This window comes from Urocampus carinirostris, chromosome 2 (genome assembly GCF_059441175.1).
Source record: "Urocampus carinirostris isolate Australia breed hairy pipefish chromosome 2, RoL_Ucar_1.0, whole genome shotgun sequence".
In the NCBI taxonomy this organism is placed as follows: Eukaryota; Metazoa; Chordata; class Actinopteri; order Syngnathiformes; family Syngnathidae; genus Urocampus; species Urocampus carinirostris.
Genome location: NC_142350.1, coordinates 46,398,233 through 46,421,892, shown reverse-complemented (window position 1 = coordinate 46,421,892; position 23,660 = coordinate 46,398,233). Strand labels below are relative to the sequence as shown.

At 40.6% G+C, this 23,660-nt stretch overlaps 1 protein-coding gene across 4 annotated transcripts in view; it reads right to left on the bottom strand.

The window, feature by feature from the left end:
• cicb (capicua transcriptional repressor b) overlaps positions 1-23,660 on the bottom strand; it is a 63,000-nt gene that overhangs the window by 16,611 nt on the left and 22,729 nt on the right. For all 4 annotated transcript variants that reach the window (XM_088326764.1, XM_088326763.1, XM_088326766.1 and 1 more), the window contains exons 3-11: positions 10,132-10,281; positions 7,952-8,117; positions 6,620-6,731; positions 4,765-4,947; positions 4,539-4,671; positions 4,277-4,461; positions 3,270-3,408; positions 3,040-3,137; positions 383-1,226 (exon numbers count right to left, since the gene is read on the bottom strand). In XM_088326764.1, coding sequence (XP_088182890.1) covers positions 383-1,226; positions 3,040-3,137; positions 3,270-3,408; positions 4,277-4,461; positions 4,539-4,671; positions 4,765-4,947; positions 6,620-6,731; positions 7,952-8,117; positions 10,132-10,281 — 2,010 coding nt within the window. The remainder of the gene's footprint in view (positions 1-382; positions 1,227-3,039; positions 3,138-3,269; positions 3,409-4,276; positions 4,462-4,538; positions 4,672-4,764; positions 4,948-6,619; positions 6,732-7,951; positions 8,118-10,131; positions 10,282-23,660) is intronic.

Sequence of the window (23,660 nt, the reverse complement as noted above, 5' to 3'; positions counted from 1 at the left end):
AACGTTGCAAGACCGAAACAGTAAACAGAAAATCTTTCAACAAAATACTACACAAGCTCTTTTGTGTATGTATACATATTAAATTACAATGTTATTGATGCACAGGTGGATGTGTCATCTGTATCACTGGTGGTATAGTGGTCAAGTGTCAGCGCTCTCACTGCTGTGACCAGGGTTCAATTCCTGTTCCACGCACTGTTTGGCAATGTTAGTCAGGAACACGTACTGACTGATCAACCATTGCTCTAATACATACCATAAGTGTACAAAGAGCTCCACACTTATACATAAGGAAACACAAGAGCTTTTACTGAAGTCTCAATTTTGTGGTCCTTATAGTAGGGAAAATACAGTATACTGAAGTGTCATTCTTAGTGCTCACCTCGATTTCCCGGGCTGGACGAATAACACACAAGCGAACTATGAGCCTGCTGCTTCCCATTGGCCACTGGAGTGGACGGAGCTGCAGGAAGGTTGAAGATACCGGAAGGCTGGCAAAGCTGTTGCGGGGGGCTCTTGGGATTAGCAGGAAGGGTGGGGACTATGTACTGGACTTGTGTGATGGCTTTACCCCCGGGTGGTGCTAAGGAGGATGCCGGGAGGAACTGAGGCTGTAGCAGGGGTAGAGGAAGGGGTCCGTTGGAGTGAGTGTTGGAGGACGGGGGCTGCGGCTGGGAAGTTATAAGCTGCACAGCGGGCTGGTGTGAAAGAGACCCTCCCAGCACTAAGTTTGTGACCACCCCAGGTGATGGGGCAGAGGAGTAACCACCGGGCACTGCCGCTGAAAATCCACTTCCTGGGGGCGAACCGATCAGAAATTGCGGTTGCTGGATTGTAAGAGGTTTCCTCTCGGAAGGGTGCGGGCTGGACGAGGCTGCACCTTCTCTGGGTTTGCTCACAATAGGGAGCGGTGTGCTAATGACGGGCCGCATCACATTGGTCAAAACTGTAGATGCGACCCGCACGGCACCGAGATGCGAATGCGATGCAGCGATCACCGATGGGCTGGACGACTGCGAGATTGGGAGAGGGGAAGCGTGCAGCGCTCCTGTTTCAGCTCCAAAAGCATCTTTAGCGTCTCCTTCTCTCCTCTTGTGAGGCTCGGGAAAAAAGGCCGTTCTTGCGTCATCGTAGCGCTTGGCGGGGTAGGAAGACAGGGACAGGCTTCTCCCATGATGTGAGGAAGATGTGGCTGCGGTGGAGCAGATGACAGGAGTGAAGATTCGCTGCGGAGGAAAGAAAACACAGATTGAGCTCTTCTGAACTCAGGAATTACTCAAACTTCACAGGTACTGAGACATCCTTGGCAACTTAAGAAACTATTCTTATTCAAAAACAGCAACCTCAACTTCTTTCTAAGTCCAAACGGTACCTGTGATAGTTTGAATGAGAGATTGAAAAATAAAGAAAAATAGAGAAAAGAGTTGTAAGAGATCAAGTGCAAAAAGGAGAGAGAGAAAGGAGAACGAGTGCGAACGAGTTGGTGGAGAGAAAAGGGGAAAAGAGAGAGGTTGGAAGAGAGAAAGGAAAAGTGAGAGAGAGACAAGGTGCAAGGGAGAGCAAGAGAGAGACTTAGGCTAGGTTCATACTGCAGAGAAATTGGAATTTTGTTTTTGCACGAACCCAGCCTGTATCCGATCTGTTAAATTCCGTCCAAATGCCACATATCTGCTTTTTTCACACCTGACCAAGGCCACTTTCATATGTTGTCCTAAATCTGATACATATCCGATCTTGTGAAATTTGACTGCTGTGTGAACACTTGATACGCATGCAAGCGGCCTGCACATCATTTATAGGCTGTGAACACCACTATTTGGCCTATAATCAGGCGGCAGGAAGTGGAGAAACAACAACTGCGGCGGACAAACACATGGAGGATGAACTCTTGCTTATTTTGTAAAGCATGGAACAGCACACATCGCATTGCTAATTTACAACATGCCGCTTGAGTTCATTCTTAAAGCGATAGTATTCTCTAGTGGTAGTTAACATTATCTACGTTCCAATCCCACAGCACAGACAGCATTCAATGGGAGAAAGTGGGGTTTTGGATTTAATTAACAACTTTGGGGGACATTGTTGCGCTGTTAACATCCATGAGTACTTACGCAAACATGAGTGTGTTGCGTGTGACACCACATGTCCTCTGTGTGCAAGCATGACAGTTGTGGCGCTTTCACTCAGGAAGATCGTTTTGCATTTAGTTGGTAATGTGAACGATCTCACAAAAACATCGGATATGAGCATTAAGTTCTGAAGTGTGAACATAACTAAAGAGAGAGAGAGGCAAGAATGAGAGAAAAGGATAGCAATCAGGAAAAAATGGATAGCTTAAGGGAGAATTTAAGAAGAGATAAAGAGAAAGCGCAAGAGAAAGCAACAGAGAGAGAAAACAAGTGTGAGGGAAAAGTAGAGTGAGCAAGAAAGAAAACAATATATTGAGGAATAAGTAGAGAAATAGAGAAAGAAAATGGGCAAGAAAAAGAGTGAAAGCGCAAAAGAGAACAAGAAAGCGAGAAAGAGAGAACATGATTTAGAGAAAAGAATAGAGTTGGATGGATAAAAGTCCTGTACACTTAACCTATATTTCATTAAGCAAATACTCTTAAAAAACTTCTTAGTTAGAAGAAAGCGGAATAAAACCCACAAGGCAATTATGTGAAGTAGAGAGGTTTTGAAAGGCAAGCCGCGTTATAGCAATGGGTTACTGTAAAGTCAAGTCACATTACTTTGTATAGTCCTTAATCACAAAAATGTCTCAAAGGACTGCATAGGATTACAATTGCACCATTACCTGATCTTAAACCAACATGTGGGCAAGGAAAAACTCAAACAAAAGGAAATCTTCATCTCTCGTCCCTGAAAAATTAGGTTTACGATATTGTTTTATTTGGTGGTGTTGAAATCATGAATTATTCTGTATAAGAATAATATTTTATATATATATATTATCCCCTCCCCCCAATATTTCTTTTGAGAAACAGAAGAAATAGAGGAGAAATGTTTAAAAAACATTTTTGGCATTTGACGGCTTACCTTGTGGGCACTCTCATCACCAGAACCTCTCTCGCTGTCGCTGTCAGTCACTCGCTCCTTGCACTTGAGGTCAATGGAACTGTTGGGATAAGGGTCCTCTGGAGAAGAAAATACACTACAGCTACACTTTGCATTCAATGCAACAAAATCAAACTTTCATTTCGGGCACTGAACGGTCTCATCTAATCATAAAACATGATCACCATTTAACCACAGAGAAACGTTCTTACCGATGACGTCATCGTCCCCTTCCTCCTCACAGATGACCATGCGCTCCTCGTCGCTAGTCATATCCTCGCTGACGCCTCGCTGGGACTGCGACAGTACTGGAGCGTGGCTGGAAAACTGGCTGCCTCCATCTCCACACATCTTCACCAAAAAAAGAAGAATAAAAATACATTTCGATACATTGTTTGTCACTAATTAGAGTACACCACTGGATTACAGCACCCATAGTGATAAGTTTAAACTTAGTAGACATTCACATAGAGAAGAGAAATATTAATGTATTTTGAACTTGCAAGGAGGACTAAGGGTTTCAATTTCCGTACAGTTCCTTCAATCATATGGTTGGTTGCATTCCTTAACTACACGGGTCATAGGGGCACCATTTCCTGTAGTGTGTCTTGGGCCCGGTGAGGCCCATCCCTCTCCCTTTTGTTTCATTAATTTTGCCATTTTTAATTCCATTATGTGATAAATACTTAAATAAACTACAACCAAACTCCTGCCCCAGCTTTTTTTTAATACACACACTTGTATACTTGTAAGATAGTTGGTGGGCACAAGCGCCCAATGAGCTGTTGTGCCGTATGGTACTATTTTGTGACTGATTTTAGTATATAAAATACACATCATTTTAACCCAGGTTAACTGGAGGGTTTCGAACACAATAGTTAATCCCCATTGTTTTTTTATTGCTTACTATATGACAATTTAACCGTATGATCCCCACCTCAGAACGGAATCATGTCATTTCTCAGGGATTCTACTGATATACCAAATGATCACCTGTCAAGTCACATTTATTTGCAAAACTCTTAATCACAATATGTCACGTAGGACTGCATAGGCCATAATTACAACGTCGCCTGATCTGAAACATGCGTCCAGGCAAGGACTCAACTCAAAACCCTTAGCAACAGGAAAACAAGAAACTTTGAGAAGGTGCTTCACAAGTAATGTCCCTTCCAGGCTGCAACAGATGTTGCATTGGGTAACAATACACAAAACAAACCTGTGCCAGTTCCGCTAGGGCTTGTGGATTTCCTCGGTCGCCCCTGTCCATGTTGTGCACGGCACTTTGCGAGAAGGCCCTGGGACGTGTAAGCTGGCTCAAATGACCCTCTGCTATTTGAGTTCTCTCAGTCAAACTGGAGAGACCTGGACCCACAACTCCCTTTATCTCCACAGAATGGGGCTCTTTATAACAGAAATAAAACAAGGAATATTCCAGAAAGGTTGTCAGTTATACATTTTAAGCGTGTTAGGAAACCAACCTGTAGACTCGGACATGCTCCGCTCACGGAGGTCTTTGCAGCCGGGTACAACGCGAACTTCAGAGCTGGATTTCTTCCTGTCTTTGTTGCACCACTTCCAGTCTGGGTGGGCCTTGAAGTGGGCCTCTTTTACCTGAGATAGGAGACCCAATATTTAGTCAAATGAAAATATTCCATCTACTGTAGAGGATGTGCTAATACAGATTTAATAGTGTCTCTAATATACCTGGAAGGCCAAGTCGTGGTACTTTTGTTTCTCTTTAGGTCCGAGGGCATACCACCACTCTCCCAAGATCTTGCTCACAGTCCTGTTGTCCTGGTTGGGGTGGCGCTGATGCACCAAGGCTCGATGGCGCTTGCTGAAGATCATAAAGGCGTTCATTGGCCGTCGGATGTGATCCTTCTCCCTCTAAAAATGACGGGCAAAAATATTTAAAGTGTAGAGTTTATCCTCCATTAATATTGTTTTAAGAGGTTTAATTAACATTCCTCAATGAAAACGGTCTTTAGGACACAATCTTGCTCGCTCAGCTCCTGCTCTTAGCAATAGTGAATCAGGAATTGTGGCTCGCGCCCACAACCGTGCATTTCATCTTAGGCGAAACCGAACAGCACGGCTCCGGACAAAAGTAACTACGGCGGGTCCCCCGAGCAATATGTGATTGTGGCCGCACAAGTGCAGTTAACTTTTTGGTGGACAGAACCGGAACAGCACGGCCCCAGACAAAAGTAACTTTTCCTGGTCTCCGCTTGCAGGAATATGGGATTGGTGATAATGGATCGCGGTCGTACGAGAGCACTTCAATTTGGGCGGAAAAAACAGCAAAAGTGAGCCGCTAGGTCTAACAAAATTGCCATCTGCCAGCTAATGCTTGCAGCAATATACAATCAGGGATAATGGATCGCGGAATATTTTCAACTCAGGGTGCACTGAGGCAGCAAAGTACGAAGCGCAAAGTCGCGAGGGATTACAGAGAATTTGTGAATTGTGCATTCAGTGCAAATGATAGAATATATGATACCAGAAGAGTTGAAAAAAATTATAGCATGACACAAAGACACTTTTTTGTCAGGATATGTGTCAGACAGTTGGCGTTCCTGGCGTTCAGTGTCTGGCGTTCCTGGACATGGTGGACTCAGAGACTGTCCATCTGCCGATCATTACGCTCAATGGAGTGATACTTGTCGGCATGGGAACATCAACATTGAATCGACGGCTGAAAAAAATGGCGGCTGAGCTAATCAGAGCACTAAGAGATCCTGCTGCCCGGCCAAGATTTTGGTTAACCACCTTGCCGAACAAAGAACCATGATCTTTTTTTATTATTTATTGGGGGAATACCATGTTATTATCAGAGTCAGAATCACTTTTATTATCATTGTGTTGCTACAACGAAATTAGTTGCACTCTAAGAGGCAAACTATACAGTACAGAAAAAAATATAAAAATTAGAAAAAAAATAATTCATTATATGTTATAATTATGGGTCAGCACGGCGTCGCAGTGGTTAGGGCGTGTGCTGCACAGTTCTGAGCGCATGAGATTAAATGTCCTGTGAGGAGGTTTCATGTTCTACACCGTGCTTGCGTGGGTTTCCTCCGGGCACTCTGGTTTCCTCCCACATACCAAAAACATGCATGTCAGGTTAATTGGCCGGTCCAAATTGTCCCTAGGTGTGAATGAGCAAGTGAATTGTCTGTCCCTGTGTGCCCTGCGATTGGCTGGCAACCAGTTCAGGGTGTCCCCTGCCCACTGCCCAAAGATAGCTGGGATGGGCTCCAGCACCCCCGAGACCCTACTGAGGATAAGAGGTGCAGATAATGGATTGATGTTATAATCATCACCCTTATAATTCTGTTCCTTAAATATACTCATGTGAAAAGTGTCAGGACAGTTGAGGAGACGGGTACAAGCTAAACTTAGGCCTTTTCACCATCAGCTCTTTTCTTTTTTTTCTATTTTCATTTCAATTATATTGTGAAGCTGTGTATTTTGTATTGACTGTAACCTTGCATATGGATGAAAACTGGGGAAAAAAATAAAATGCCAAAAACAACAAAGTATTAAGAGAGAAGTTTACCTTTCCAGGGCTGCTTTTGTCTCCGTCTTTGGGCAACGCACTGAGAGACTGCGTACGTCGCTTAACAGGAGACGTAGAGAGGGGTGGCTCAGGCACAACGCCAGGGAGGAAGCTACGGCAGAAAGAAACTCAAATTACTAAAGTGGACAGTAAAATCGATATCATATAATAATATATGCTTTTTATTGGGACCCATTTACAGATTACACCTTTAAAAATTAAAGAGTGAATTTCATAATAAACACGCTCCATTTAACATTCTCTAATGAAGCTGCTGCCTTTCATGTGATAATAGCGCCCAATGGAAAAAGAGAAGCTTTAGTTCGTGTTCATTTTTTTTCTGCCAATGTGTTCAGATGTAAAAATGACATTCAATCTCTTACACGAGACCGCAAGAAAGGTTTTGGGTTACACAACCAGATTAATACATTTACCACAGGTTGAGAAACATTTCTACGTAGATATTATGATTTATAGTGTTTGTCAGTCATTTTTTTAACTAAAAAGATAAAAACAGAAGCTTATACTGCATGAGTGTACAAACATCAAAATAACTCCCAAATAACTACAAGTCTACTAATTACCAACATCTTTGAAGCGCTCCTTATAAATCACCGTCACTCTTAATTGCTAAATTGGGAGGATGCCTTTGATGATGGCGAACACAAACAAAAGCAGGTTTCAAATGAAAGGCCACGATGAACTTGAAGGGAGCCTCAAATGTAGTGTCGGAGCTCTTGAGCAAATGTGCATCCTGCTACCACTTGTGTAAGTAGAGCGACTTTACTGAATGACTAAGTTAAGAACATGCACCTGGGTGAACATGAACTGAATGAAGACAGAGAAAGGCAATGTGGGAGGCCAATAATCTGTGTTTTCATGATGTCGTGCCAAAACCAATAGCAAAATGTAACTTATAAAATGTAACTCGTCATACGTTTGAACACAGGAAAGTTAGATTTTTTTTTTTTACGTTTTTGGACACTAAATAATTTGCCGTTGACATAAAATTGTGGGAAATATACCTTCAAAGGTGGCCAAAAATATTATATTCCACACAGAAAATTGAAAACGTCGTTTTGGCAGGGATGCTGTATCCCGGACTTCCACTGTAGAGGAATTTTTCCAAGACAGTAGAGAGAACCAGAAAGAGTTGAGCTTATTGATCTTGCTCAACTCAGCTCTAGCACCAGTCCCCATATCTAACTAAGTTTACTTCAAGAACAAACTCTCACATTTGATCACTATTAAAATTCACTATTGGGTTTACTCAGACAAACTTGTGTTAAAGGACTTTACGAATAAATGTGACTTGACTTAAAGGCAACGTACAGATCGTCCACGTCACTCTCTGTCTCACTGTCAGGCCGCTCCCTTTCTGCGTCCACTTTTTCCTTTTCCGACTCCTCTGGAGCAGCGAGCCGAGTCGGGGGTCCTCTCTCCAAAGTCTGGGGGACCTCAGCTGGCTCAGGTGGTGGGCCTGATCCCGCCTGAATATCTGAGAAGAAATGTGAAATAATACTTTGCGAAGAAAACCAAAATAAAAATAATACTTTTGGGAATGAGATCATGGGATAATAACCAGACACCAAGAACCGTACAGTTGACTCCCCCAAAAGAGTTGGAATAGAAAGATTTCATTTACTGTGTTTATTAAAATAAAATAGAATAGTATATGCAAAGAGATTAGACATGGCACTGTAATTAACACTTTGAAGAGAAAAAAGATAAAGGTCTATCAGGAAAGATAGGCAGAAGAAAAAAATAATTACATTGTTGTGCTTATAAAACTGACCTACAATGCAATAAAAAGTGTATTGTAACAATCGTGCAATGAAAATAAGTGCAACAAAATCATTAGCAGTAATTAAAAAAAGTATATAATATATAAATATATATAAGTTCACAAGGTATACATGTATTTTTTACAGTTTTGTGCAATAGTGTATTCACAATTTTATTCAGCAACAACAAAAATAGGAAAAACATATATTTTTGCAAGATATGTTATACAGCTTTATGTGTTTGTTTAGAGTGGTGATTGGTCTGGGGAGAGAAGCTGTCTCTGAGCCTGTTTGTCCTTGTTCTGAGGAACCTGTAGCGGTCAAAGAGGTAGTGGTCTGGGTGGAAATTGTCTTAAAATGCTAATGGATCTTCTACAATTATCGCAAGACGACAATGTTTTCTAGACTCGGGCAGAGAGCAGCGGATGATCTTTTGGGCTGTTTTGATTACTCTGTATGTTTTTATTCATGTAGATCACCTTTTTTATTAACCTAAAAACGACTCATGATATGGGTGCGTGTTATTCATGAGGTTTTACGGTAGTATATTATTGCATTAGTGAAATATGAGTTGAAAATATTGCTGACCGTAATCGCAAAACATTGGATGCAACAGGAATAGAACCTGGATCGCGGCTCTGAGAGCACTGAATCCTAACCACTTGATCACCAGATGACACACGAAAAGTGATTTTATTTTATCTCATCATCAACTATTTTTATTCACAGTACCAGAAACGAATCTTAGAGAATGAAGACACAATGTTGTCTTCAAAATATAAATAAACAAAAAAGCATGATGAGGGAAATAACTCTTTGGTGCATCTGGTGATGAATTGGACTTTGAAGGACATTAAATAAATCTCATCTCATTAGCTGCATCGCTTTTCCTCAGTAGGGTCGCGGGGTTGCTGGAGCCCATCCCGGCAATCATCGGGCAGTGGGCAGGGGACACCCTAACTGGTTGCCAGCCAATCGCAGGGCACACAGGGACAGACAACTCGCTCGCTCATTCACACCTATATATTATCAATTTCTTGTTGGTATTGTGTTCATAGTTTACTCTGTCAAGGTTTGTCACTTACAATGCTTACTTAGTTTAAGCTGAGAAAAAGTGAAACAAAATTTTAGACCAATTTTTAATCAGAAATTAATAGTACACGTTATACACAAATAAATAGGGTAGACTCATATATTTGTGTGTGCCCCCAATTTTCTCAACATTGCATTTTGATCCAAGTAAGGGAGTGATTTTCTGACTTGCATTACACAGCAAATGTTACTCAGGGCTCAATTATTTGATTTTTTTTTTGTTATATATACCTCATTCAAACTTAAATCCCACAATCATTTTCAGCCAATGAATCCTGGTCAGTTTTTGTAACTTTTGGTGCTGTCAATGTTATTTATATAGTAATGGGATTAAATAGGCTGGCAGTAATATACGTAATATACCTTAGGAGACTGTCCATCCAGCTAGCTATCTCACTAGTTTAGTTTCTAGCATCTCCCTCAACAAGAACATACAAGTAAGAACTAAATGGCACAATAACAAAGATTAAACGGCAATGCGACTCAGTATTCTAATTACCGTGAACCACACACAAAAATAACTATCTAGAGTGGAAAGGGGGAAGTTTTAAATCAACCTATTTGCAAGTGATAAAAAGTCACATCAGAATGATAAGGAAATAAAAATACACAAAAGGGGAAAAGAGATGATCAGACCTGTCTTGGGAGTGGCCGCATGGGGGTGATTGACAGGATGCTGCCCCTCCCCCGGCTGACAGGCGGCATCTGATTGCGTGGGGGCAAGGAAGGGCACCAAAGAATGCCAGGGGAAAACCGGAACCGAACGGGGCTCCACGTTGGTCCACACTGCAGAGAGAAGTAATACAAACTGAAATTTTCAAATTGAGGGTACTCAAAGAAATCCTAGGACAATTTTCAATTGATTTATTTTACTTTGTAAATGCAGAAACCCCAGAAATGTTACAGAAACAATTAACCAATTGACTATAAATGTATTCTATCACCAAGTAATAAACTCATAAATATCTTCCCCCCTCCAAAAATATTGGCATATTTTGTTTCCGGAACTGATTGCAACTCAATGTAATTTAATCGGGAAACACATCTTTAAAAAATATGTATTGAGTTATGAACATTAAAAGAAGTTGCAAGTAAATGCATCACTTTTATCAACAATCTTAACACAGATGGGGGTAGGGGTCATCTATTTGGAATCTGAGTTTTAATCTGAGAAAAAACAAACTGTCTGGAATATCACATAATAAAGCAATGGGTGTGTCAGTTTGAGTTCTTTTTGGGAAAATCAGTGAGCATTTCATAGTAATAACGATACTATTTTTGGTAGCCAAACATATCAAAACAGGTTTCCCAAATTTGCTGCTGAGCCCAGGCTAGACACTTACAAATAAATTACAAAACCTAAGAACATATAAACGATTTTTGTTGGTGGTGAATAAAAACATTAGTTCGTCAAAGTCATTTGAGAGACACACAATGAAGCGCATACTAGCATTATATTTTGGTATGCTGGGAGCACGGCAGCAGACAGAAGTACCTTAAAGAGTGTCATCGACACAGCACAGAAAATCACAGGCTGCTCTTAACCCAGTCTGGAGGACATTGCAATCTTATCAAGGGCTCAATTTGCCCTGGAAACCCCCTCTTTGACCTGCTGCTCAGTGGCAGACACTGCACATCTCTTAGAAAGACCAACAGGCGGACAATTCCTTCACTAGACCCAGAAAAGTAGATATCCTATCTATGTATAGTAATATTTTTGTTCTAGTATTATTTCTTTATTCTTGTTTTATCAGAATGTTAATGCTATTGCCATTGCACTAGTTTCTTCTGATGCATTCACAACTTAAGGAAATCTACAAGAACTACCTTGCAAACATTGCCAATACATGGTAACATTCTCTTTATTAATCTTATTTATTCTCTCTAAAGCATTTTATCACATGTTTATTCAGGAGTGCCACATTTATTCCATTTGTAAACAATAAAACCTGGGTAGTTATCCGTTATAAACAATGTACACTACACACTATTCATTATCAATACAAACAATTCTATTCTATCTTGTATTTCATTTGTTATGTAAGGAAATGTAGACGGACAGCAGACACAGACCGTCTTATTAAGTTATATAAGGAGCAATTAGAGAAGAAATGAAACAGAGACTGACCAAACATGCTTAGTCCTTGGCGGAGGTACTGCCGATTCTCTGATGAGAACATGGTGCAGCTAAAAAAAATGATGAGGGTTCTCCCAAATTAAAATTGAAAAGAAATTGTCTCTTCTAGAAGAAATTGAGGTCCAAAAATATTGACTTGTTCTTCATCTTGCCCATCCTTCACAGTTGGCTTTGGAGAAACGTTGATGTTGTGTTTGGATACCATTTTGGAAAAAATATCACCTCATATAAATTACATTTAGATCCACTGTGTCCTATAAAACGAATCGTGGTCCAAATTCTGGTTCCTGTCTTCGAACTCGGTCTAATTCCCCCTCGGTGGCTTCCCGTGCTTGTTTGTTTACATGAGCGCTGCGGCGCGGCACCCAAAGAGTTAATGAGGCCTCCGGCGCATCCACGGCCTCGATTACAACTGGAGTCCGGATACTACGCACTCTCCTCGGCTTATATACAGAACGACTCCTCTACGTCAAAATGGACATTGTTGATTCAAAACTGAGCTGTTCAAGTTTGATACTGAATCAGAAATGTTAAGAGGACCAAAGAGGTTCGATGTTTCTTTTTTTTCTTCTGGCGAGTTACACATCCATGCCCCGGGCAAGCACCGGAGCCCAAACCCGGGCACGCCCCTGGTAGCGCACACACCGAACCGACGTTGGTGTTCTCATGTCTCGACGGAGCCAGTACCGTAAACGGTTCCGTTTTTTGCTAGCTGGCCACGCCGATTTAAAAGGCGCCCATGACGCGTCCGTCTACCTGTTTAGCTAGGTGGGGGCCAACATGCCGCCGACTGGCGCATTCATCCATCACATCCACGCCGAACCAGAACCTCCCCGGTCCTCTCTTCTTTTCTTTCCTCCTCTTCTTCGGATTTAAACGGCTGCGAGTTGTGGAGATGATCTACCGTCCATACGGAGCGCTTAGCTAGCCGCTTCCTCGCACGCCGTCCACTTCTACAGGGAGGGGGCGGGCGATCTGGGAAAATGCACCCCCACCGAGGCTAAACTAGCGTATTTTTGTCTTACTATTCTCTTTTTTTCCCTTTTTTTCTCTCCCTCCTCTTCCCCTTGTTGTGAACTGCTTTGGTTTGCTTGCAGCTTGGCTCGCTGGCCGCCCCCTCCCCGTCTCCGTCCTGTCAACCTCGCCCAGCCTTTGTCCCGCCCACTTCTGTCAACCATTGGCTGGGACTGCCCCCTGTCGTGTGCCCGCCGTCCCATGTGATTGGTCGGAACGTGCAGTGGAATGTCACTCATATGTAAATGTAGTCCGCTTTTACAGTTGCTGAAGAATTTTCAACAATTAAATCGGAATTCGTATCAAAACACGTTATTAGACACAGACAATCGCATTGCTATTCGAGTAAAGCGTTTTTTTAGACAACCAAATAGTTTCTTTCGTTTACACCCCCCAGCATCATTGGCGCAAGCTGTCGTAGTAAATGTAGACGGACGTGAGAGGACACCAATTGAAGCCCGACACTCGGATATAGGCCAACCAATTGGATTGCAGTTACTCATAAGAGTCCCGCCTACTTTTACAAACGTTCCAATTTGTGAGATTTCTGCTGTCACGTTTTAAAACATAAATTATATCATATACAGGGCCGGACTGGGACCCCTTTTCAGCCCAGGAGCCGGCCCACTTAGCTATGGAGGAGGAATTTGAATGAATGCATCAGCAGCCGGCTCTTATAATGCATTCAGAGCTTTTCTTATAATTAGTATATATTTTTTAGGAATTACAAGAACCTGATCTAGTAACAATGAGAAAAGGAGGCACATTTTTTAATCAAAACGAAATACCTTCCTAATGCAACACGCTAACTATGCTGCTGCCAATGTCACTAGTTTACTCACTCAACTCATCAGCTGCACCGCTTATCCTCAGTAGGATCGCGGGGATGCTGGAGCCCATCCCAGCAATCATCGGGACACCCTGGACTGGTTGCCAGCCAATCGCAGGGCACACGGGGACAGACAACTCACTCGGTCAGTCACACCTAGGGACAATTTGGACTGGCCAATTCACCTGAAATGCATGTTTTTTGAATGTGGGAGGAAACCGGAGTGCCGGGAGGAAACCCACGCAAGCACGGGGAGAACATACAAACTCCGCACAGTAAGGCCGGGAGCTGGATTTGAACCCACTCATGAGGTTCCCACGACCTCAGAACTGTGCTGCACACGCGCTAACCACTGCGCCGCTGTGCTGCCCCACTAGTTTACTGAATGCACCTAATAGTTTGCCTATCTACCCTAATATTTTTTATCTTGTTTATTTCTTTGAAGCCTTTTATTACACGTCTACCCTGAAATGATACATCTAATCTTGTTGTAAACAATGTATACTATGTTGTTATCAATTACAATAAAGACAATTCTAGTTCTTATTATACATCTAAATCACACCCACAAAACATATTCCTTATGAAATAAATAAAGATAATTAGAATTGTCTTTAATGTTATAGATAACAAAACAGCGAACATTGTTTACAAACAAGATTAGACGCGACACTCCAGGATGAACAAGTAACATTACTTTAAAGAAAATAAAAATGATAAATCAAGAAAATTAGGATAAATAAGCAAATACAAATGCTTGAAGACAGTCCTAACTATTAGGGGCATAGAGAAAAATAGTACAATGGAAAAGTTTTCAATGCCATTTTCAGGAACATATTTCCAGAAGAAGAGTACAGAAATATAATATGAATACACACTTTCTCTATATACAGGCAAGACACATATTTGTCTGTTGTTTAGGGTGGTATGGCCCCTGGGAAAGGAACTGACTCTTATCATATTATTTTACATTATCCTACGTTACGATTTTTATTGTATTTGTGTATAAAGCATATTATTTTATTGTACCTAAAAAACAAACCTCAAAGTTTGTGTCCTCGTTATACACAAGGTTTTACAATATTTGTGCAATGTTTGATCAGTTGGGGCCCCTTAGCAAGGTTTCTTACTTTCCACGTGCTGAGGTTCTGAGTTTTTCCTCGCCCGCATGTTGGTTTAAGATCAGGGGACGGTGTCGTTGTAACCTGTGCAGTCCTTTGAGACATTTTGTGATTAAGGGCTGTATAAATAAATGTGACTTTACGTGAAAAATATCGCTGACCCCAATGCAAGACATTGGATGCAACGGTAATGTAACCCAGAGCGCAGCTGTGAGAACACCAAATCCTAACCACTCGATATATAGATAACATATGAAAAGGCATTCAATTTCATTTAATTATAACACAATTTTTATTCACAGCATCCGAAAGCTATAAATAAATGCAAATAGCACAATGAGGGAAACGATTTTGTATCTGATGATGATTCTGACTTTCAGGAACGTTAAATAAATACATTGAAATCTTATGTTGATTTTGTGTTTTAGTCTATGTTGTCAATAAATTATTCTAATCTGGACTGTACGTATTCAACAACATTTGTCACTTACAAATGGTAAATGGTCTGCATTTATATAGTGCTTTTCAAGTCAATGAAGACCTCCCAAAGCGCTTTACAATGTGCTTCACACTTACCCATTCACACCCACACTCACAAGACTTAGTTTGTGTTGAAAAAAGTGAAACAGATTTTTTTTTTAAATAGATGTTTTAATCAAAAATTAGGGGTGCCCATTATAAATAGAGTGTACACGTATCATTACAATAAGTTGTGTAAAATGTAAAAAAATATATAAATCACACCCACAAATAACATTATTTCCCATAAAACAAGTAATAAGTAAAAACGAACCCGTGTTAATAAAAGTACACTTCCCAAACCAAGGATCAGAAATTCTGATGCAACAAGTTTGCACAAGGGCTGGGAGAGGGCAACATGAGGGGGCCGCTTGAAAGAGAAGGAAACTGCCGAAACGCTCCATGAGTGGAGGGTAAAAATAGACCAGGGAGTAATTTTCACCAGGGGGAGGCAAGGACGGAGGAGGAGCAGACGAAAAAAAACCCCCAAAAAACTTGTAAAAGCACAAGTTCCCTGAAACGGAGGAAGGCAAAGAACAATACGACAAGTGTTGTGAGAACAAAAGCTTGGACATGTTTCGCAAGCGGGATGCATGAGTCATGCTGAACGAGCACATCCAGACAAATACAATACTGGGAGGGGTCTCCATTACACTCAGCCCATCCACACTTTGAGATATGAGAAGAGATGCTGGGAGAGAATCTGGCAGATTTCCCGCGGTCGTAAAAGCGCTTAACCCTTTCGTTACCAAACTGAACACCAGTGTTTTATTAGTATAATTAATCAAATTAGTTTTTTTAGCGTGGCTACAGGAAGTTGTTCTTGAATCCATTACACTCCATGTTACCTTAAATAAGAGGTCTCCATTGTTTTTTAACTCCTTAAAATTCCTACAGCCCGCTGGCGGGCAGCCGGACGGTTGATAAACAAATACGTTTCTGTCACCAGTCACTGAAAACGTCACGCCGCATATCATTGGAAAGTTTAAACTCTTGGGATTCAAGATACGAAATTTCAAAATGTACTCATCAGAGAAACATCACAATCAGTCTATAAACTATAAAGCTAGCGTAGCTACGTCCCCTGAAATTCATCAAAGGAGTTGAATGGCCGCAAAAAATGCTTTGTTACATCCAGGACAGTCTAAAGAATCCAACCAAGCAAAAAAATCCCCCCCAAAACACACAATAATGCCAACAGATTAAAAAAAAAATCGCCTAAAAGTATTGCAGCATCGTCGGACAGAACGTTTTTATCCATTCGTTTTGCCACATTATTTACATTTACAAATAAACAACCTCATAAAATTATTCACAATATGGCCATTAGTCTCTTTCCTTTTAAATGACACCATTCTTGGCCAATAGCAGGCTTTTTTAACGGACTACAGCCCAGATAAGCCTATGAAGGCCTGAATTGAAAAAAAACAAAAAACAAAACAAAACAAAACGTCAAGACCTACTTCGGCTTAAAAAATTCTCAGCCAACAGTGACCGATTCAAATAATGATGGACACATGAAATTACCAACATACTTTTAGGCCCTTTTCCGGCGGTGAATTAAAATCAGATAAGAAAATGAACGTGCATAAATGCAACCTGCGATGCATTTTTTGCGCGATCATCACGCGCAAGTGTCATCATTAGTTGACTTATGAAATGAGAAGTAAAATATTACCAACTCTTTCAAAATGCACAGTTGCAGAGGTTTTAGACAGCTAGACCTACCATTAAATACATTCATCCATCCACCCATTATCTGCACCGCTTATCCTAAGTAGGGTCCCAGCTATCTTCGGGCAGTTGGCAGGGGACACCCTGAACTGGTTGCCATCCAGTCGCAGGGCACACAGAGACGTACAACTCACTTGCTCACTCACACCTGGAATGTAGGAGGAAACCGGAGTGCCCGGAGGACACCCACGCAAGCACAGGGAAAACATGCAAACTCTACACAGGATGTTCAATCTTGTGACTTTAGAACTGTGCCTCACATGCGCTAACCACTGCCGTGCTGCCCATTGAATACAATGTTTAGTTTTTCAGATTGTGATCAATTTTAACAAGGTACCAGGTAAGGCTTCAAGCTATCGTCTGACCTGTTTTCCTGCTAAGATGAGCATTCTACATTCATCTGCAGGCAATTGATTGCAATTTTTTTAGGCGGGAATAAAACCTATTTCTGTGTGTTCTAACTGAGATTACTTAATGTTGGTAGCACTTGCAGTGATTTTTTTTAATTTGGGACAGAATGTCAGAGTCTTACCTTTGAAAGGAGAGCAAAAACACCCATATCCTCCAAACTGTTCGAGAACAGCTTTCAATATACTTTGGGTGATCTTGGATTGGGATCTTAGGCGTATTTTACAGGAATTTTAAGGGGTTAAACGGAGAGATAGATACTTTTGGGAGAAAGGCTACCATTTTATCTACATTTCTAAATTAAAAGTTTTAGCTGTTATGTTGTTACTATGTTAAACTAGGTTGTCATTATTAGAAGTTAAATCAAGCACTGAAACATCATGTAAGTTGGAAATCAAATTTACAAGAAAATCCCAATGACACATCCCTGGTGAGCTCTTTCCAGAGCCTGTCCGCAGGCTACCCAGGTGTTCTTAGTGGGCCACCTGGTGCCCCTGAGCACCACGTTAGAGAACCCTTCCTACAATCTCATGAATGAAAGGCCTTACAAAGGTAAAAATGTGCCAAATCATAAAATATGTTAAAATAGTGATGATATATAATTAATACGTGCATTCCTACAGATGTAGTTATAAAAAAACTCTTATGCTCATGACAGTTGAATAAATAATAAAATAATCCATACAGGAGACCCCACGAGTTAAAGCGCCTCCGCCTCATGAAGTTTTCACTTAATAGTTTGAAATAAGGAGATTTTTTACTCCACTATCTGACATCAACAACAAATATTTTGGGTGCACAAAAACTCAATATTTAAACAAGTTGCATATTCAAGAAGCTTGTTATCTATTGGTTAACATCTTATAAAATACTTTTATGCTACTGGTATGGGTTACAGTATCATAAAAAGGCCAATATGCTATTTGCTGAACGCCTCCTCACAATGCCTTTCCGTCTCTTCATTTAAATCGGAATCTCTTGTGCATCGTGAAGACTTTTCAAGTCGGCAATACAATACTGTATTTTTTTACTATGTTCATGGCATATCGATCTCATTTCTTGCAGTGATGCTAAAAGGAGAGGCAAAAACATGATAAGCATAGAAATGAAGCCCACAATCAATAAGAAATACTAAGGAAGCATACGAATCCCTAACCTCAATAGATTGCATGGCCGCAACAGTTTGACAATCTGAACTTTTTTTTTTTAAGACTGCAAATCCTTAGAAGTAAAACTTACTGCCTCTTCCCTTTCTGCATCCACCTGCTACTTCACTCCACCACCTCAAGTCAAGTCACACCAAAAGTAAAGAAAATTTCATTTTTTCCTCACATGCGTGTATACAACTTGTTGCTCCTTCTCTATTCTTTGACTTTGGTCGTATAACAACTTTTTTCCCCTTTTAAAAGAAGTTTTAGGTACAAATTGGTGGCCAACATGAGTGGCTAAAGAAGTAAACGGATAAAAAGGTGAATTTGCCTAAATTATAGAACTTTGCGACTATCAAATAGGCTCGGCTGTAGAAGGCAAGTGACATTAAAGGATGAAGAAGGAGCAGCTAAATATAATAACAGCTGCCAGCAGTGAGCCATGCCCTGCAACCAAGTGGCTAACAGGGGTGGCTGGAGAATGAAACAGTGGAAAAAGTCAGGAATGCCTGGGTCACAGGACTTGGCAGAATCACATTTCGGGATCAGCTTAAGTGCTAAAAGTACGGCCTTGACAAGCTAGCTTTACAAAATTGTAGTCTGGCTTTTGTAGTAGGAAGATGATGGCCAAACATGTCAGCGTCTTCAAGATTTGTAATATAATCACAGGTGTCTCAACCTAAAATCATGTTTATGAGATAGTACATGTTTTTGCTTATTATTTGACTTAATAGTTTTAAATTTAAATCAAGTAGGTCTTTTTACACCACTAGGCGTCGCAATATAATACACACTGGGGCTTTAAGGAATATGACCACAGCTTATTCACGCTGATACTGATAAATCGAGCAAAAAAAATATAAATTAGGCCTAAATCATCTCAACTGTACTCGAATTCTCACCCCTAACACTAGGGAGTTTCTGGCCAACATGATCATCCATCGTTGTGCTATTAACACACTTGTCAACTTATGTTTTTCTCGGATTTGATCTTCTTTCCAGATTGTGTACGTTGTATAATGTTGTTGGTCAGGAATCGTACATTAGAATTCTCTACACAAACGACCTTTTGTTTATTCTACATAGTCTCTCTTGCTAAAAGTAAATAGGTGCCGCGTCGTGTCTGTAAGGTTCATTATCGCTTAATATGGAGACCTGCAATCATAAATGAGAGGAGCAACTGGCTGAGGTTGACAGGTACGCAGTATTGTGTAGTGTTCAAGCATTTCTGTTCTCCTCACAAGGCCAACATGTGCCTGTGCCACGTGACAAAAGAGGAAAAATAATTTGTCTCCCACTCGTTACCTCGGAGGTGCCACCTCCCGTCCAATCTGGTTTCTCTCCTCCATCATTCTCCCGCCTCCCGCCGTTTACCCGGTCCAATTATAACTCCCGGTCCTTCACAGTTACCGTGGCAACAGCCAGCCGCCGCATCACCCGAAATCTGGCGAATTGGACCTGGTCCTTTTGGGGACCCCGCGTCCCTTATTGCAGTGTTGTCAAAGATTAGGCCCGTGGGCAGGATCAGGACCGCCAACAGATTCAATCCGGCCCACGAAGCAGCGCAAGAGAAAACAAGAAAGAACCAAACAACAACCTGCGCTTTTAAATATGTCCACTTGATGACGCCAAAGCCGGACGCCGCTTCCAACTCAACTGTAGGTTATTCCTGTGTCTCTCTTAATCTCCTTTTCTCTCTCTCCCTCACTCCCTTTCTCTCTCTTCCTCCCTCTCTATTTCTTTTTTCCTTTCTATTTCTATTTCTCTTTCTTTCTGTCTTTCTTTTTCACTGGCGTTCGGTTTATTTTTATTTCACTTGCTCTCTCTTTCTTTCCTGCTTCCTCTGACACTATCTTTCATCTCTCTCACTCCCCTTATTTTGCCCTCTTTTTTCTCATTTTCTTTTTCACACTCCTTCTTGCTTTCTCTTTCCATCTCTCTTTCTCTCTTAGTAGTTCTTTCTTTTTCTCTCAAAGAGAGTGAGAGAGAGATAGAGAGAGAGAGGGGGGGGGGAGAAAACAAATAGAAACACTGTACAGCAGCAAGACAAAGGCGCGGAAGACAAATTCTTGCCAGCGAGATGCAAAAACACAGGGCAGGTGTACAGTCATAATATAGTATGAAATATGCAATGATATGAATTGGCATCGGAGATATCAAGTCAAGCGTGCTGGCCGATTGGCGTGAATCTTGGCTGCCTTTTTTCCCAATTAATCCCTTTTTCCCCACAAAGGAGTGTGATGACTGAACCGCTAATTAGCAAGAGGCCTTTGCATTCCTAAATAATATCTCAATTTTATGAGGTTATTCCTAATGCTTTTATATATGTGTCAAATCTGTAGCTGCAGGAAATGTTTCATAGCCATGAAAGTTATTGAGGGTCTAATTGATTCAGATGTAAGACTACTGAAGGCCTAGGTGTTAAATGCACAGCCCGCAGCTGTTCAAATGGGTTCAAAAATTTGTTTTGATTGATGAATAAAGACTATTATAGTAATGCACTACCTAATACCTTTTATTTATTCATTCTAATGTTACATTATAATTGGTACTATACCAATTGAAGCAATAAAACTAATTTGAAGAGCTGTTTGGTAAAAGAAAGACCTGACTCTTAGTGAGCCAAGCCAAAATAGACAGTTCTCTAAAAAGAGCTGGAATTACCATAACGACTTAAAGACACGTTTGACCAACTATCAGTAAAAATAATGGTAGAATTTTAACGAAAATATTGTGCTGTAATGTAAAAATGACATCTCAGAAAATTCCTATTTGGGGTATCTAAAGGAAAAAATGTTGCAGAAAAAGGGTGAGTACCTGGTAAAAGTTATTCCAAAAGCAATAAGAAACATAATAACAAGAATATGGGAAAACAAGAGCTCCTCACTTAGGAGTAGTGGGTGTGCACTGTGTAAGAATGATTTGTAATGGAGAAAACAACATTTCGAGTGAGAATACACAATTCAAGGTCAAATGGGAAAATGGTATGGACTTAGGTAAAAGGAAGAAAACCACTTTCAAACAACAAAGAAGAAACAAAGACTTTAAAAATGACTTGATCATGGTACATATTTTTTTAACACTGAAGTGTTTTCCCATGTAATGTCTTTTGTTTGTTGTAAGTTCAAAAAAAGAAAAAAAAAACAATAAATAGAAAGTTACAAGGTTTGAAAATAAAGGGAGCAGGTAGGGGGTTAGGAGACCCCGAAAAGCCAGATAAAATAAAATAAATCTGTGCTGCACATGCAATGCAAAGAGTTTCCCATAAGGGGGCACTACTTGCCTGCAGATATATGGTCAACGGGATGTTTATTTGAAACATTAGACTTACTGCGCAGAGCAAATAAAGGATAAAATGGTGTTTTTTGGGGGGGAGTTACAATAAGACCTACAAACTTTCAAAGGATGATTCCTATCAGTTTTGCAAATTAAATGATTCCAGAAAACGTCGGTATCTCCAAACACATTTTTGGGGCAAAAGTCTATATTACTTTGAAAGGGGGCATTATATCCAGATGTGCTTGTTGCCAAGGCCGGTGAGGATGTGCAGGGGCTTTAAAATGTTACGTAAAAAATGCAGGCTGCAGACGGGAGGGGGGAGCCAGGATGTTATTCCCGGGTATCCGTATCTGGGTAGACCAGGATGAGAGGAGCGTGAGAAGATGGGTGGTGGGGCTGCAATGCGATTTAGCGAAGGGTTAAAAAAAAACGGCAAAAAGTGTGCGACACCAAAAAGAAACTGCCATTTTAGGAGAACGTGACAAAAAATATTTATTGCGCAGTCGAAAATGTTCCGCCAAGCAGTTATAGATGGAGAGCAGAAATCACACGGAAAAAGCAGTCGTTTAGCAGAAAATGCTTAAAAAGTATTTCTGGCAGCAAATGAAGATTGCCCTGAAACTAAGTATATTGTGTATTACCAAGGGTGACCTTAAGGGGGCAGCATGGTGCCAGAGGGCAGCTGGCAAGATACAAGGGGCCTCAGAACAAAACTCCCGGGACATCGTCCCCACCCTATAACGTTCTCTTTACAGTGTTTTGAGGCCCCATAGTACAGCATTTTCCCCACTATAAGACATGAACAACAAATTATTTAGCCTACGCATAAACAATAACTATGAAACTTTGCCGTGTTTGTGTATTTAGGTCTCTAAGATGCCTATCTACCATTCTTTAACATCATTTAGGATGCTGGTCAAAATATTAGTTTTTATCATTGAGAAAATGCTGATATGCTATTGCCAGAACTACCTCCCACAATAGCTTTCTCTTTACTCAGTTCAAAATCTCACATGCTTCACAAAACGTTTGCAAGTCAATACTGTATTTTTGTACTGTATTCATTGGCTTTGGATCCCAGGCTTACAGTGATGCTAAAGGGAGAAGTAAAACATGATAACCATGGAAACAAAGCTTGCAATTGTAAATAATTACGAAGTAGGCAAAGACATCGCCACCCTTTGTCAAGTTGCATGTCTGTAACCAATCCACGATTGGGACTATTGTTAAAAATGAGAAGGAAGCAAATAAAATCTTCTAATGTTATGATAGTCCTCACAAAGGGAGGTTTTAAAAATAGGTATTAATTTTAAACCGTTGTCTCCGCCCCTCTCTGCCTCAACCCGCTACTCCACCCCACCAGCTCAAGTCAAGTTACATCATAGAAAAGTAAAATGTAATTTTCCCATTCCATGTATATCTACAGTATTTATGATATTATTTAATAATATGCACATATATTACCCATAAGTACTACTTACTGAGTACTAATTTGCTATGAATTTTATCGGGGTACGAGGATTTCAGGGCGAATAAGCATAGCTTTCTACCACCCGCTATACATCAATTTAACTTTGTGATCCCACCTCGGAACGGATTAATGTTGTATCCTTCAGGTCTACTGTATTTGTTTTAACCTTTTTTGGTTAACTTGCATTTTCCCTTTTTAAATAAACCAATTGATGACTTAATCGGACACTTCTACCTGTCTTTACAGGGGCCATTGGGGTATTTTTCACCTTCCTCGCCGAAGTTTGGATCCTTAGAATATAGAATAGAATAGAATATACCTTTATTGTCATTGTTACAAAATGGGTTAACATATTGTGACAACGAAATTGGGCATGAAACTCCAGTTTTACACATTCACAGTGAGGTATGAGCCAGAAGATAAAGGAACAAAGAAGAACAGAGAAGATAAGGTTACCTAGCTTATTCCACGATAAGATTCATATTAACAATACTTTATCTAATGA